Source organism: Diadema setosum, chromosome 22 (genome assembly GCF_964275005.1).
Source record: "Diadema setosum chromosome 22, eeDiaSeto1, whole genome shotgun sequence".
Classification (NCBI taxonomy): domain Eukaryota; kingdom Metazoa; phylum Echinodermata; class Echinoidea; order Diadematoida; family Diadematidae; genus Diadema; species Diadema setosum.
Window position 1 is genome coordinate 4,863,754 of NC_092706.1, and position 17,501 is coordinate 4,881,254.

Genomic DNA, 17,501 nt, shown 5'->3' on the forward strand with positions numbered 1-17,501 from the left:
TTGTATCAAACTTTCGTTATAGCCAAACAAATACAGTATAAAAAGATAAATAGATAATAATTTTGGAGCCCAAATTTCTACTTCGCTGTAAAAAAATTTCGTCATAACCACATGCGTTATAACTAGAGTGCACTGTATAGGTATCTTGCCTCAGGTGGGTTAGAAAAAAAGCCTCTCATCAAGAACGACAAAACTAAATTTTGCAACTCTGTAAAGCAGATACAGAGGATTCATGAAAGTTCTTGGAGAAGGGCCCCAAGTACAACACTCATACAGAATTCTCATATGCATTTACTTGATTGTTAGGCAGCCATTGAACACAAAGCCTACCTTAATAAGTTCAGCCCTTGTTGCGTTAGGTAAATCATTAATGCAACAAAAATCTAACTCTTTTAATCACACACAGAGACATGTCTATTGCTTTGAAGATATACAGAAATAGGTTTCATTTATTATATTATGTTGTACACTGCGTTAAAGATAAACAGAAAGAAATTGACACATTTATGATGTGATGCCACAATGGAATGCGCAAGTTAAAAAAAAAAAAAAGCATTCACAAAAAAGCATTGTCAACACAATACACATAACTTTTCATTTTACAATGAGGAAAATTTTCTCAGGTAGTACTATTATAGACTCTGATATCTTAAGTTTCTTTGTAAATGTATAAAGACAAATATAATAGCACATTTGTACAAATCATCACAATGTATACAAAGTAATTGCAGACACAACATGGTACAAATAGAGCACAATAATTTCAGATGGGAACACCAGGGACCTCATCAGACCTAGCCTTTTGACAAGGCTCTCTCTCTCTCTGTATGATGGTGAGCAAAGCGTGCCCAGTCGAGCTCGATAGCCATACAGGCATAAAATACCATACAGCAAAAGGGCCTTGTCAAAAGGCCACATCAAAACCTGTCAGCCCTGCATGCAATTTTCAAAACTAGATGTGAATGGTATCTTTCTTCAATAAACTGGTAGTCCTCACAGGGTTACACTCTGCTCTGGTTTTCAACTGATAATGAGTACTTTGGTATTATTACTACCTCCACCAAGGAGGTTATGTTTTTGTCAGCATTTGATTTGTTAATTCGGTTGTTAATTCATTTGTTTGTTTGTCTGTCAGTTTGCAAAATAACTCAAAAAGTGGTGGATGGACGTGGATAAAACTTACAGGAAAAGTTGATGACGACACAAGGAGCAGTTGATTAAATATTGCTGGTAATCTGGATAATCATCTAGATCCACGGTACCTTTTTTACAATTTATTTCAAAGGATATCATTGGCAAATCGGCCAACAAATGAGGGAGTTCAAGCTGCGCATATTTGTGGCGTGCATATCCACACTGAGCATGCACTCGGGACGAAGTGATGTACACATACCTATAACAGAAAGGCTTCTTTATCACTGGAAAGTAAGGGCGATTATCATATACTCAGCATGTTTGTATGGATGGAAATGAGCTGCTACGAGTGCTAGGCGGTGGTCTAGTTATCATTTTTTGTTATATTCTTTTTAGTTAGTTGACCTTTAACCCTCTCTAAGGTGGATGCAAATGTCCAGGAGGTGTTGTGTGGTGGCGTCCTCCTCCTGCCGAAACAGCTGTGTGTGCTGCCACATCTGACCGCCGCTCAGCTCCGCCCGCAACTCGGCGTGGCTGGACCCCGAGATGTCGTCCCTCACTTCATGGAATTGACCTTGGAGAAAGGGTTTTTTGGAGTGAACGAGGCTGATTAAAATCTTGACTCTCAGCAAAATGTAGTTCAGCTTCACTCTATTCACAGACCATTTTGTAGCACACAAGCAGCAGAATCTACAATAACGTACTCAGTCTTGTATACGACGACATTTAACCCACATACTGTGCTTCCCTCACTGACCGGCACTTCCAATGGAGTGAGTTCCTCACCTATTGGCACAGATGTGTGTAACTATACAATCTACTAAAAAGATTACCTAATCCCACTAATTCCCACTAATCCCCACTAAGTCACCATGGCCTTCCTACTACAATGAGGCTTTGTTATGCCTTGGTGGTGCTGTTTAACCTAAAGGAAAGTCAAATTTGGGGATATTGAGCAAATGGTAATGAAAAGCTTACCAAGATACAGCCATGCGCCTGGCCAATAAAAGTATTTACAAAAAGATGTTACTTTGAACCACTGTTAGGTTACGAAAATTTGAGGTACAAGAAAGTTAGAATGACAATTATCATAGAACATGAAAAAGAGGGAGGAAAAGAGAAAACAATATTTTGAGATGTTTCATTCCCAAGCATACATGCTTCCATCTCTTCTGAATATGACTCTTTTTACTACAGTACAATCCCGTTATAACGAGCACAGTTATATTGAAATTCAGGTTACAATGAAGTAAAAATTCAGGCCTTAACATTATCCAGTCTATGTATTCTTACTGTTCATTTGTTCGGTTATAACAAAATTTTGATATAACGAAAGAAAACTGCAGGTCCTGAGGACTTCGTTATGATGGGAGTCCACTGTACATCACTGAAACCAATGGGTTGATACATGTATTCTTACTTGATCCATCCAGCTTGGTGGAGCTCCCCTCCCCTTGCAGGGTCCAAACCACGAGGGCGTCCTCATAGGTTGTGCTGGTGGCCCTGACCTTGATCCAGTCAATGACGAGGCCGGAACCGGTGACGTCAAACCTCCAGGACACGGAGCCACGGTCGGTGAACTCCTCTCTCGCCAGATAGACCTAAGAGCACGGAGAAACAAGGAGTGTTTTTTTTTTAAAGGATTTTTTGGTCAAGGGAACGAGAGCACCGTTGGCACACAACACCACCAGAGGGGTATGTTGACTGTGTCTACCATTGGGGTGACGGCAAAATTCAGGATGATTACCAACGGTTATCACCTTTGGCCCCTCAGAGCAAATTCCTGTTTGAGGGGAAAAAAAATGTCTCAAGGAATAGATATTACTCTGAGTAAGGAATTAACAAGAAACTCTCCACCACCTATTCCAGTTACCTTTGATTTGAAGAGTTTTCACCTACAAAGACAGTACAGTGAAGGTGTCATCAAAGTCAGACCAATATAAAGGAAATTATGCCACACAAAATTTTCAAAATGTTCGTTAAATGGTGAAATTAATCATAGATCAAAAAACACATACTGTGCTTTGGGTACTGACTGGCACAGCAAACCCAATAGCTTTGTGCACACTGTCCACCGTCCCAAACACAGAAAGAGTTAATGATCTCACCATCTGCCAATCAAATTCGTGCTTCCTGAACATGTTGGTGCTGGTCCACACACAGCTCTCCCAGTCTTCCGTCTCTGCACTCCCGTCCGACAGCCTGACGTACTTATTGCTGGCTGTGTTGTATTGCACATGGATACACCTCGACTGTTTCTCCGACGGAGTCGGCCGGAAGACAAACCCGACCTAGACAGGTAGCGGTTGAATGAGAAAGAGATAGAAATTAGTGTTTCGTGACAGAAGTGGCAACAAAGTATTCGTGGCCAATTCAAGGGGGAATTTCAGGACCTACAGAATGCTGTCTTGCACACAAAACTTGGCAAAACCACAGGGACAGAAAACAAATATTTACATTCAAAGAACATTTATTAAGACAGTGATTTCCCCCAATGCATTATGTGGATTTTGCAAAAGCAGAATGATTAATGAAATGCTCAGCAAAAGTTTGTTGAAGATTAATCTGTTCAAAAGTTATGAATTTTGAAAGTTTCGCTTGACATTATGTGCTGCCCTTATTATCATTTTTACTTTTTATCACCGTTATCATTATCATCATTATCATAAATCATTATCATCATCATTAGTATCAGAGTTATTATTATAATCACCACTATTAGCATTTTCAACAGCAGGAGCAGCAGCGTTATATCACTGTCACTATCACAACTACCATCATAAATCACTTGCTCTCTTTGTCTAGCTCATACACAAAATTCTTTATCATTTTCTCAAAAGGAAAAAAAGGTACTGTATATCATCTGCAAGAATAGTGAATGTAGGTAAGAGGGGGAATTACTCCTCTCAGCTACTTCTCGTGAGACCACCGACGTACCTGTGAGCTGGGCGTGGCACCCCCTCCTGTGCCAGTCTCCCCTCTCGCTGCTCTCCAGGTGAGGGACCCCGACGACCGTCCCTGGTCCTCCCCATCCCTGGCTCTCTTTGGGGACAGGAACTCCACCAGCTCCCGGGCAAATCTCTCCTGCAGCTGTCGCCTCCTGGCTCCCGTCTGGTTGGCTTGTCGCTGTCATCGAACGGGAGAAAAATCAATTTAAAAAATTGCTTTTTAGGGGGAAATACCATCCTGATACTATTTTGCTCTGTGTGAACCCCCTCCCCCCCCCCCCCCCAAAAAAAAAAGGGGGGGGGGAGCATTACCAGCGAGAATTTGGGGGAAGAAACTGGACACATGCAAAACTAGAAAAGCACTCTGAGAGCGCAGACCTCCGCCAAACAGCTACTTTCCACCGATGATCTTGCTCTTCCATAGAGATCAGTGATTTCCACCCATTATGCCTGCCGAAAAAAATCGCCCTATTTCCCAATATAGAAGCCTTTGTTACGTCATAAACCCTCAGCTGCGCGGTGCGCCTCACCCTAGCAGAAACCAGAGCACGCAAATTTAGTGCGCGTATGAAAACCTCAAAAATGCGCTGCTTGAACTCCCAAGTTCATTGACCCTACCTGCCAAAATATCCAAAATCCTTCATAAAATTCATAAAAATTTCCGGATCACTACCAAAATTTAATCATCTGTTTCTTGTGTCATTCTCAACCTTTCCTGCAAGTTTCATCCAAATCCGTGCACATCTCTTTGAGTTATTTTGCACACAGACAAACAAACAAACAAACAAACTAACAGTAATGAAAACATAACCTCCTCCCTTGGCGGAGGTAAAAAGCAAATTGGCAACTCTGTGTGATCTTGAGAAGTGTTGAGCAGCTCTCCATTTGTTATGTACACAAAATGTCACTAAATTTCATTTTCCTCAAGTATTTGGGCACAGACAGAGCTTAATCATTGACGACAAGCAAAAAGGTATAATTATCTTTTAATTATATACCAAGAATAGGTCTAAAGACATTTTTTTTTCTCAGGAGAAAAATGGTGATTTTATTTTGAATAAACCAATTAGAGAGCTGCTCAACATCCAGCTCATACAGAATTGCAAATTTCTTCTACTCTCCAAATGTTAGAAATTCATAATTGTTTTTTTTTTATGTGTCTGATTTTTTTTCCCATAAATTTCACTGATTTCTCTTATTTTTTTAATTTACATTTTTTTTAGGTTTCATACAAAGCAACATAATATCAAAACGGAATTTCACTTTAAGAATGACCAGTACTGGTAATGTGAAGATATGTCGCAAAAATGAGGGGGGGGGGGGGGGGTAGCAACAGCTACAACATATTGGCATTAGAGTAAAAATAAGATAGATTTGGACTTATTATTGTGATGCATATAACTCAGCCTTTCAACCTTTATCCGTACTATAGATAATGTAACCTTTGCATAGACACATTCTTTTTGTTTTCTTTCTTTTTTTTTAGTGATACTACTTAACAGTTGTCTATACTGTTACTATATTCCTCTGGAAATATGAAACCTGGTAATAGGAGTATCCTGTCTGAGAGAACTGACCTTTATCTACTTCACTGCACTTCCTCAGGACTAATGTGACACAAAGTGCACTCAACGAAAGATAATCTCTCATTGCTTCACTGCTCATTTTCCAGCCAAATATTGTATTTCACTGTCAATCCACAGACACAGCGACAACTACGGACATTTGCACATTTGACGATCAAATCATGGAAGATTACATTTAAAAGTCCACTCCACTTCCCTATTTGAACTTTCCATCCAATTTTGATCAAATTTTCACTGTTGGGCTTGTAGAGTGTTAGCCTTCCTTTTGAGACTAACTTTGCACTGGAAAGAATTCCCCTTTAAAGTCCCACTAGAGATGGAGTAGCATTCTACTGCTTATGTTTTACACATCTTTTTTTTTTCTCTCAAATTAACCTGGCATCGAAGAACACAAATCTTGCCTCAAATCTCAAAACTATGTGAAGCATTACCGGCTCGAAAGACAGTTGAATGACGTTCCACACTGTTCAAATCGACTTTAATGAAGAGAGTGAAATCAGAATTTTTATCAAAAGTGGATTGAAAAGTGAGAAAGTTATGAGGAATTTTGAGGCTTTAGTGATTTTCATCAAACCATGGTATTGCTTGCAAACATGTGTCAGAATCAGCCGAGGTGATGTTGTCATCAGCTCAAAATCTCCAACTGACATGTACACAAAAATTTAAAAAAAAAAACTTTTTTGGTTGATGAATTGGCAAAACTACAAACCTGCCCCATTCGAATGAAAAAAAAAAAATATCATCATTGCTTCACTATTGAAACAAAACAAATATTTCCTGAAGTTGAAGTGAAATGAAGTTTTACCGATAATTATTTCATTAATGTAAAACATCAATTTCAGGAAATATTTGAGTGTAGTTCAATGAGAGATTTCAAGTGAGGTCATGACATGGTTGCCTCATCTCATTCGAATACCTGGTTGCCGCTTATCTCAAAATTTCCAGAAAACATGAATTGAAATTTGATATTCTGTGAACTTTTTTTTTCAGGTTCAATTTTGATGCAACTTCTATAGTTCTGATCATCTGATTTTAGTCACTTTATGTAAGGCTAATTTGAGCATGGTGTCAAAACTGCACTTTGAGCAAGCTAGAGCAATCATCAGATGAGACAGAAGGGGAATGATTCAAAACACCTCCCTGGAGGAACCAGCCGGGATTCCAATGAACTCACCTGACGATTCAGCTTTGCGATGAAATCCACCAGCCATTTCTCTCGGCACTCCTTCCTCCGTCCGATGACCTCGTGCTCCTTGGCGGTGTACCTCCATGTAACGTCCACCACCTGTTACGACCGAAGGAACATCATTCTTTTTTTCCCCCTTCTAACATAGTGATTGTGTTGGTTGACAAATCATTCAAATTTTGTAAAAATATATTCTTGTACAAGCCTCATTCCCCAGTCTTCCTGAGTGTGCCACCATTGTGCTTGTATCTTACTGCTAGTGAAAAGTGAAGAGGGATCTTTCACACTGGTAAGTTTGTGCCTCCTTCACTCACACGACCTTCACTGTACGTCCTATATGAGGGAGAATGTTTTTGTGCCTCTTGAAAGAGGAGATGGCAAGATAAAGGAAAATATGTACAAAAATGGGTGGAAATGATTGGTCATGTGCTATTCTCATGTGACTGTTGACACCAAACATGCACTGTGGTAACCAGAACAGTAGCTGGAATGGTTTTTATGTGATTGCTCTGAGAGATTTTGGTACGGTCTGGTGTGAGGGGGACTTACGTTTGACTCACTGGTCCATGAACAAGGGACTTCCAGATTGTACAACAGACAACGGACAAACTGTGCCAGCTTATCCAACCATAGGAAATATAATCTTACAGTCATAACTGCCTGAAAAGGCCACTCTAAAGAAAACAAAAATATGATATATTTACACACAGGAGGTCTTTAAAAACATGCGGTCATTGCACACAGGTGGTTTTTACAAACACATTAAATGTGGCAGCCACTATAATAGACATGGACATTTTTACCATTCCTAATACACTGTAATACATGCACATACAGTGTATGCTTCATTACCTACATGTACCTAATAACCATCATGACATCATCCACTATTATGTACAGACAGAGAAGCATGTGTTCATGAAAAGTATTTTTTAGACATGTGATCTCCACACTTTACTTGAAATAGATGTCTGCATTAAACTATATAATAACCTTGTGCTTGTCAAGGGCCATTTTCAATTTCTTTTTTTCTTCTGTCTGATGGCACCGACAGCCGATCATTGTGAACACGTAGCATTTGTGAAGTGGGAGCAAATCAGTGGTCACTAGTTGCGTTATGTGCGGTCAAACATTAAGTGTAATTTCTTCCCTACATGGATTCTGTACAAGAGATTTTTAAGTTGGTTCTGTGGACAGGTTGTAGCTAGGGACAGGTGGTCACTACGGCAAGTTTAATTAGATTCTATACCTTGGAAAACAAGTCAACACTGAATAGCTCTAACTCACACACAGGGTTTACAAACAGTAAGATAAGGAAATGATTGTGGGGCATGGGGGGGGGGGGAGATGGGTCTGACCTCTTCAAAAGAGAATGCAATGATGTAGGAGAGTTTCTTGTTCCAGCCGTGTTCGTAGAGCAGCGGTTTGTCGCAGCAGTTCTCGCACGGGTCGGTGTGCATCCAGCGCTGCTGGGACTGAGAGAAGACTTCTGTCCATACGTGATCTACAATCAAGACAAAAAATATATATATATATATGAATGTATCTAATATACTGTAAAACATTGTATATTTGCGGTAAGAAATTTTCGCGAATTGGAGCCGACGGCCTTTTACGTGGCATGAAATTTTCGCAAATTGCCACTGGCGTTCAATGCATACAGTGTCGACAAGAAATTTCGCATGCATTTTAATTTCGCGAATCTTGGTGCTCGCGAAATTCACAAAATTAAAATGCACACGAACATTCCTCGTTTTGCAGTACAAATATCTATAGCATTTTGTGCATAATCTTTGTCTCTCTATCTCCATGTCTGTGTATCTGTCTATCTGTCTCTCTCTCTCTCAATCTTATCAATTGATAAAATATATATGATATAATCATATACTACATATATATACATATATGTCTGTCTGTGTGTTTGTCTGTCTCTATCTGTCTATGCATCAATATACAAAGCAACGTATCAATCAATCTATCTACAGGTATGCAAATTAAAGCCAAAACATAATTCTCAGAAGGGCTCAAAATCTATTTTCCATCATGCTTGCAATACATTGAAAGGGTCTACAAAGAAACTTACCTGGCTGATGCGATTTGCCAGGATGGCGAGTTGTTTTAGAGTATTTTGAGATCAGAAGTAGAAGTAGAACTAACAGTTTACAACAAAGTAGTCTAAGTCTTTCAGCACCCCTGGCAAAAACACTCTACACTGTAGTAATGAGTATTTCAAACTGATGGTATTTAGAGGGAGTGATATTGATGACAGGAGTGATGACCTACCCGTCCAGTCCACCACGTGTCTGGCCTCAAAGCCCAGTGCCCGGCAGCAGAGCGTAAAACAGTTTGCCCACTCCCCGCATCGCCCCGTCCGCGTCTCCAACAACTTCTCTGGGTGGTTGTATCTATAGCAATGGATAGGAGTGATGATTAGCTGCTTCAAATCACAAAATCGGAATCCAGCCATGAATTCATTGTCAAAACAACTTTAAGATAAAACAAAGATATTTGTGAGACAAACAAAAAAAAGTTTCATACCAGATGCAACACGACTCTGGAACAGTCTACCTGATCAGCTCATAAGATGTACCTCCCCACTTACATTTAAGGAGGAGGTGCAAAATCTCCTGCTCCATTAGACAGTTGGAGTGTTTTTAGCTGCACACTTTTTTCTAGCACTGTACATAGCCCACACAAATTTTACCTGGAGCACTGCCACTGTAAACTGCCTGCACTGCACACCCAACCAGTACGCTGATACACCTCATGGTGGACTGTATTATACTAGAAGAAGAAGAAGATCCTCCTCAAAATCAAAATCAAATTCTCCCTGTCTTATTTCATTTATTTTTATTCATGAAAGTTAACTCGACCATAGACTGATGTTGCCCTGTTATACTTGCAAATAACTGGACAAATTTTGCAAGAACATACAATTATATATACCGCTGGCACAGACACACATCGTACAACCCTCAAAACACACACACACACACACACACCACACACACACAAACGTCTCGAAACTCAAGAACATTCACACAAATATACACACTCAAACACACGCTGTGTACTATATAATGCAAAATATCTCACCAACCAATATTTGCCAAATTAACAACTCACTAAAATATTGTCATCTGCAACACTAATATGCTGCAATACTGGAAGAATCTATGGTGGCAAATTGCTCAAGTTTTCTCTTTTGAAAAGGAATATACTAATTTCTCATTTTATCAATTCAGTGCTAACTTGCGAATCCAACCACTTGCGAAAGCATCCTAAAAGTTCCAATCCATTAAAGATTATACCAACAAAAAATACATAACATATACAGTACACAAAAATCTCAAAGTGTTCACAGAGAGAGTACCATACCTGGGAAATCTTTCCATGGTGTTGCAGCGAGTACACGTGTACCCCTCCACCCTGCCCGCATCCCATCTCAGCTCCTCAGCCATCGGCTCCAGCATGCCCACGCTCCTCGTCTGGCCCCGGCAGGAGCTGCACTTGGGAGCGTTCATCCAGCGGAAGAAGCGCTCTTTGAACCACTTCAGGAGCTCCAACAGGAGACAATCTCGATGATCTAGAGGGGCGTCATCGTCATCTGTCCACAGATTACAAACATATGACGTAGCATGACGATCAAGCATTGAAGGATGCTACATACATTCTTGCATTACTGAATGGGGGGGGGATATTGTTATACAGTGAATTCACATCAATGCATGCATACAATTATCCTTTATGAAGTCATTATTTGTTTTATGAACTTTAGGTGCAAACATGCATTTACAATTTAAGAAAGTACAAGTAATCATTATTGAAAATCATAATGAATATAAATAACCGAAAATGTATTTCTAGCATTAAATTCATTTATATGCAAATTGCATGACTTATGATTTAAAACTGTGCTGAATGAATGACATGAGAAAGTCTAGCATATAACTTTTTTTCTCTCTTGAAGCTTTTCTATAATCCCTCGAGTACACACACACACACACACACACACACACACACATACACACAAATAACAATAATAATTGAAGAGAAAGCAAGAGACCGATATGGAAGCTTTGGTGGTTCATAGTTGAATGCACATATGAACAGCAAGCTAAAAGTGTCTGAATGACAAAATATATGACGGGATAACAATGGACAACCAACACATCAATTGATTTGAATCGATACGCATGCTGCCATTATTGACTGCTGTCATTACAAGTTGCAATTCTTTTTCATGTGCTTCATGAATTGGAGTACAAGAATGGGGCGGGGGGGTGGGGGAGGTGATGTTACCGGAGGTTGCCGTGGCGATCCTGTTCAGTCTCTGTTGAGCCTTCTGCCGCAGCTCCTCATATGGTATTTTGTCCCTGGCCTTCTGCTGCAGGAGGGGATCCTCATAAATCATCACATGAGATGCAGAGCTTGTTAACTTCTGTGCAAAGCTCTGTTCTTGAGCCTTGAATAAAAACATGGAGAAATAATGCAAAGCAATGTTGGTGTATTCAAACCCACTCTTTCCAGTACATACATTGTAGTATAAACACTTAATAAGTTCATGCATTTCCCGTTTGTGAGGGACTTATCATCTGTGCTTGAATTTGAATGTGTTGCTGAAAAAAAAAAATACTCGACTAATTTCATTTCTGATGAAATCGATAGAAATGTAAGACAACCCATTATAATTCACAATTAACAATCTCAAGGATAAGATAATCTCTCGTATTAAAAAAAAAAATAAATGATTTATCATACGCTTAGAATTCAGATCTAAGATCTCTTTGCTTAGGCTACTGTCTTTCTTTGTTTAAATCATTGGAATAAGGCAATATCATGAAAAAAGAAAGTTACACTCAGCAGATGGCAAACATTGGAAGTCAGCGGCATAGATTTTCATCGGCAAAGGGGAAGATAACGTTCAAGTTTCCATTCATATTTTTTGCAATACAATCATAACACATTGAAGTTTTAACCTGAAATGACTGTCTGAATCTGTTCATACACGTACATTACCATAGCTTCTGTACCTCCATTTGGGATGGATAGTTTTGAAGAGAGACAGAGAGAGACAGAGATAGAGAGAGAAAAGAAAGGCAGTGGGTTGCTGTGCTGTCCAGGAGACTGAACTAACATTATAACGAAAGTCTCACCTGTATAAAGATGTGATTGTTGAGCTGAGAAGAGATGACCACCAGTCTTTCCTGGCCAAGCAGCTTCTGAAACAATCTCAGTCCCTCCAGAGAGTCAGTCTCATTCAGGGTGATCTTATCGTCATCCTGAAACAGCAGCACAATATCACAAGTATTCTTCATTTATTATTGATACAATGGTAATTCAGTCATCACCATCATCATCATCATCACCATCATCATCATCATGTCATTATCATTTTCAGCAGCAGCAACAGCAGCATTACATCACTGTCATCATCATAACTACTATCAAAAAATCACTTGCTCTCTTTTGGTCCAGATCATTTTGTAAACTTCATTCATTGTTTTCTCAAATTTTCTAATCATCATTATAATCATAATATTGAAAATAATCATGGGATTATTAACACTCACATTACCTCTCGTCAAAGTTAAGGTCTTTTAGTTAAAAACTACTTTACAATCAGCACAATGCAATGGTGGAAGCTCATCTGATCGACCACAGAGGACAATAATAGGAAAATTACCACAGCAAACTATTCACACAGGTGACTACTGCCACATTATAAATCAAAACATTATGGCAGCACACACAACAGTATCAATCCAGTCACTGTTCTGCATTACAAAATCAATCTCAACTATCAAAACAAATTAGCCTTATGTAATTCTTCTCATCTAACAAGGAAAAATAAAATCACTTTGTAGAATTTCCAGGAGGAAATTAATTCAATCAAAATAGGCCCACCTCTTGAAAGCCGACGGTGAAAAGACACTCTAGGGCGCCGCTCACTGGAAGGACTCGACTCTCAAAGGATTTGTTGCCGAGGCGAATGGAGCGGTACTTGGAAACTTCTGGGTGTCTGTTGGTGGTTAAAACATGACACGAATTGGGATATAAAATTACAATAATGAGAAGATGAGTAGATTGAGTTGATTGCTGCAAGCAAAAAAAAAAAGGGGATAGCACCTATTCACGTTGATTAGTAGATTAGTTGATCTATGCCGCCCAAATCGTGAAATCGGCCCCACCGCAATGGACCGGACGCGCATCTGTGCGTTAGCAAGCAAGGTTAAGGTTAGGGTTAGGGTTAGGGTTAGGGTTAGGTTTAGGGTTAGGTTAGGGTTGTATCTATGGTTAGATTAGTTGAGGGATATTAGAAAGTCTTTCCGAGAATAGTGGGGAGAAAGAAAAAGAAAGAACAAAGGAAAAAAACGGGAGAAAGGAAGGAAGAAAAATGCTATGCTGTGAAAACCGGCCCTGCCACTGTATCAATCTCGCGTAAACGCCATTTGGTGGGGCCACATTCATAAGTATTATACTGTGGAAGAAAGTCCCACCGCTGTGCTGAATACCGTCGAACGCCAGACAGCAGTGGGGCTTAATTCACGCGTATTAACACCAACAGGCATGCCATTAGTATAGACGCGTAGTGGTGAGGCCTATTTCCTTGATGGGACAGTCTTGTTCAGTAGTTTTTAAAAGCAAACTACAAAACTTATATCATCCAATACTAAAACACTTTAAACACGTTTTAAACTGTTAAAACACACTGTAGAAAATAATCAACACGTAAACAGATGAAGTCAGTGGCAGTGATTTGGCGAATGCATAGTCACAATTAATTTAGATAGAGCTGAGCATGCCATTAGGACTAGTAGTTTATACTTTAGCAAGAAGCTTCACAAGAAATTCTTTATTATCTAGTTATGTCCATACATCATCATGGGCTCTCTCTATAAACAGACATCTGTTTACGCAAGATCTGGCTTGCATATCATTATCAACGTATCAGAAAGGAGCTACTAACATAAAAACCTACGTGTGGGACACTGCCAAATATTATCCTGCTCCACAATATTTACACTATCACAAGAAGATCATTGTACGTAGAAATCTGAAATAAACCTCGAAAGCTGCATATCAGAACACATACTTGATGATATTGTTTACATATTTCAGCAGCAATTCGGAGACGTCCAGGAAGACTGTCGTATCATTCTGAGAAAGTTCGCGGAAAACGCCGACAATTTCCCTGTTGTCATCCATTGTACAGATTTTGTTGTCACTTTAAATCTACTCGTAATCGCGTGTTAGCCTACCTGCCAGTCGCTATTTTTTTTATTTATTTAATTTTTTTTTTTTTTTTTTTTTTTGCATTTCACTATGTATTTTCAATTTTATAAACAGCGACTCATTCTCACGCAAAAAAAAAAAAAAATACAGATTTGCATCCAGTCTTATAGATATCTCTCTGGCTGAAATGCAAGGGATCCGATTGTTGTTAAAATATCTTTACTTGCTGAAATTGGTTTGCAAACATAAATGTTGCCTAGTTCAGCTCCTTCGGGCAAAGCTCAGTGAGCCAGAACAAACTTTCAAAGCCGGTGTGGCATTAAAGAGAACCCCCCCCCCCAAAAAAAAAATATATATATATGTATATATATATATATATATATATATATATTAATAATAATGAATAAATAAATGAATAAATAGATAAATAAATAAATAGATAAATAAATTATAACAATAAAAGAACAAGAAGAAAGTGATAAATTTCAATTTTCAGTAAGTCTGTGTGTCTACTGTGATACAGGAAAATATGATTTCTGTAGTTTATGAATAGTTACTCAGAAGTATATAGGGCTATGCATCAGAAGAATGTAGAAAAAGATAAACACGTGAATTTATTTCAACCTGCATGCTCTTATTGACTCATTGTATGGTTTCTAGTTTCTACAATGAATATCACATTCTTACAATACTGTAATATATTAACATAATTCTTGTAATATATTAACATAATTGTTGTTAATATTTCTTTTTCTAACTTTGGAGAAATCTTTTAGAAAGGGAGAATGAAAAAAAAAATAAAGCTTACAGTGCTGAACTTTTAAGACATGCTTAAATTGATGGTGGGTGGTGGTGTTTTTATTTTCAAAATAGAGTAAGCTCATACAAAGAAAATGATGGAAGGTTCATAAAAATCACACATGAAAGTTGTCAGTTTTAGGTTATTTTTATACAGTAAGTTCTCAAGATAAACAATACTTTGTGGAAAACCAAAAATACATAACATGCACAAACTACAACTCACCGAGATAGACAGTAAACAAAATTTATTGTAGGCCTACGTTAACATTGAATTTTTATTTCAAAGTTTCATCATTATGTCTATCTTCACCAAAGAGTGATAGTGATATGTGAGGTGCTGATGTCACCTCGCCCACTAAAATTACCGTCGTAGTCCTAATAAACTGCTTTAAGTCGATTATTTGGTAAACCAAAAACTCCTCCCCCTATACTCATCGTCATCGTTTATATGTTATTAGGGCCTAAAATTCAGTAAAATTCAATGTAGGTCTAGATTATTGTGTCATGGGAACCTTGTAGGTCCTAAGGTTTTACCATCATCATCCCATTTAATATAAATAGATGTCGTTTGCACTTTTTAATACATTCAATTCAATAATGATATGATATTCTTTTTATCCATTCAACAAAAAGTAGGGTCCAATTCTTCCATGTAATCGGTGAAACTCAATCTCCCATCGCTTTATCATCCCATTACACCCATTATTATTATAAATTTTTTTTTACAAACTCCCATTACTTTATTATCATTGTATTCTCGATCCGTCCTTGACGAAATATTTTTCTGCTTGTTTGATATTTTACTCTGATTCATTTAAGCCTACATTGACCATGGGTGTGGAACTGCTTTTGTACGCATCGTAATGAATATTTTAGGCACACATTTTTTTAGGTATACATACTGGCAATGTTACTGCAATGTGGGCTGGTTGAAAATTACTAGAGGGGAAATATTTGTGAAAACTGATCAACGCATAAACACCCCTGTCAAAAGGTCATCATGTTATTATCATAGCTCTTTCGAGAGGTTATTAGTCTCTTATCTAAACCCCAAATCGCCCATCATCACAACATCATGCCCAACAACCGGCTGTCGGAGATGCGAGATTCAACACGGGTCCCATTTTTACGAACGGCTCTAGAACGAACGGCCGCCCTGCCCGAACGGCGGGAGGAAAGCGAGGGCAGCGCTGGACGTCATTGCCGAGTGCCGGCGTGACGTCGGAGCTAGCGCCCTGACGCACGAGGAAGACGCGGCGACGGCTTCCGCCGAGCTTCTTGGCCAGTGCCCGTGCCTGGGCGGCGGGCGGGGAGACGTGCCACGATCGAAGAAGGCGGTGGGCATCCATACACATGGTGGAGGCGTTTCATTTTCAAGCGAGAACGTGTTACCAATTCTCTCTTCTCCCTTTTTTATCTCTCTCACAAACTCTTTAAATACGTTATGGATCAATGCATGAAATAACAAGTTTTGACACTCTATAAACACATTGGCAGCCACAGAAAGTAAAGCTATTTAAGTCCACTCAGACTCTTCATAATAGATTGAAAAATGGTGACATTCCATCTTCAAGTCAGTTTATGCTCTTCCATTCTCACAAGCGTGACAGAGATCATGCATTATTCCTGAAATGTGAACAGATATGAACAATGTAAGATTTATTTCACCAACTTCCCTCATTTCACTCTGCTTTTACATCCGCGCGAAATTGGCATTTTCTTCAATTTAAACCGAGATTACTTTTGCGTCCACTTTTACCATTCTCTTTCTTTGTCGCATTATTTTCCTTTCCTGAACACTGGCTCAAAATGAGAATGTCATCCATATTTAACGATATACAGGCAGCGGCTTGTTCCATTGCTCATAGATCATTGTAGATATTCCAAATGGTTTGCAGGGTTGATTAACATAATCATGACTGTTTAGTTATCATCATTTCATGAAAATGAAACATGCAGCAAATGGACAAAATCCGTATAAATTTAAGATGAGATCGTCAACGCACCATTTCATTGAGTGCTCACAAAGTGGGCGGCCATCCCAAATTATGAGTTGTCCACACAGTATACAGGCGTATACAAACTTTGCTTTTTAGTGGACTACTTCTCAGTTTTTCCCTTTCCTCCTCAGAGCATAATTATAGATATATATGATGTGACACATTACATAATTAGATGGAAACTATATGGATAATGTATATTTACAATATACATGCTTTCAATTCCTTTATACCTCTCATTTTCATCGTACAGTCAAGTATTGTGCATTCAAGATCATTTGTAATTTTCCTATATTACGTTGATTATGTTCTAAGAGAATGAAATAAGTTGAATTGAACTGAATTGAATTGAATTGAATTGAATTGAGCTGAGCTGAATTGAACTGAATTGAACTGAATTGAATTGAATTGAATTGAATTGAATTGAATTGAATTGAATTGAATTGAATTGAATTGAATTGAATTGAATTGAATTGAATTAAATTAAATTGAATTGATTTGAATCGAAGTGAATTGAATTGAACTGAATTAAATTTCAGGAGGAAACTTTTGCACGATTGATAAGCAGATTTCTATAACTTGCGTGTATTCCAAAGGCAGAATGGGAGCA

General features: G+C 38.6%; 1 protein-coding gene across 1 annotated transcript; it reads right to left on the minus strand.

The window, feature by feature from the left end:
- Positions 1-258: 258 nt before the first annotated feature.
- Positions 259-14,063, minus strand: LOC140245313 (peptide-N(4)-(N-acetyl-beta-glucosaminyl)asparagine amidase-like). The gene is made up of 12 exons (XM_072324895.1): positions 13,951-14,063; positions 12,762-12,876; positions 12,011-12,136; positions 11,157-11,319; positions 10,233-10,461; positions 9,138-9,259; positions 8,213-8,358; positions 6,843-6,953; positions 4,072-4,260; positions 3,243-3,425; positions 2,555-2,735; positions 259-1,708 (listed from the first exon to the last, which is right to left on the minus strand). Exons 1-12 carry the CDS (start codon positions 14,061-14,063, stop codon positions 1,542-1,544), a joined length of 1,845 nt encoding a protein of 614 aa, XP_072180996.1. The 3' UTR covers positions 259-1,541.
- Between the last annotated feature and the right edge of the window lie 3,438 nt (positions 14,064-17,501).

Coding starts and splice junctions, on each gene's coding strand:
- LOC140245313 (XM_072324895.1), bottom strand. CDS start 14,063: ATGGATGACAACAGGGAAATTGTCGGCGTTTTCCGCGAACTTTCTCAG. Junction 12,137..12,761: donor TCACCGTCGGCTTTCAAGAG/GTGGGCCTATTT, acceptor CTGCTGTTTCAG/GATGACGATAAGATCACCCT. Junction 8,359..9,137: donor ACACGTGGTGGACTGGACGG/GTAGGTCATCAC, acceptor TCTTGATTGTAG/ATCACGTATGGACAGAAGTC.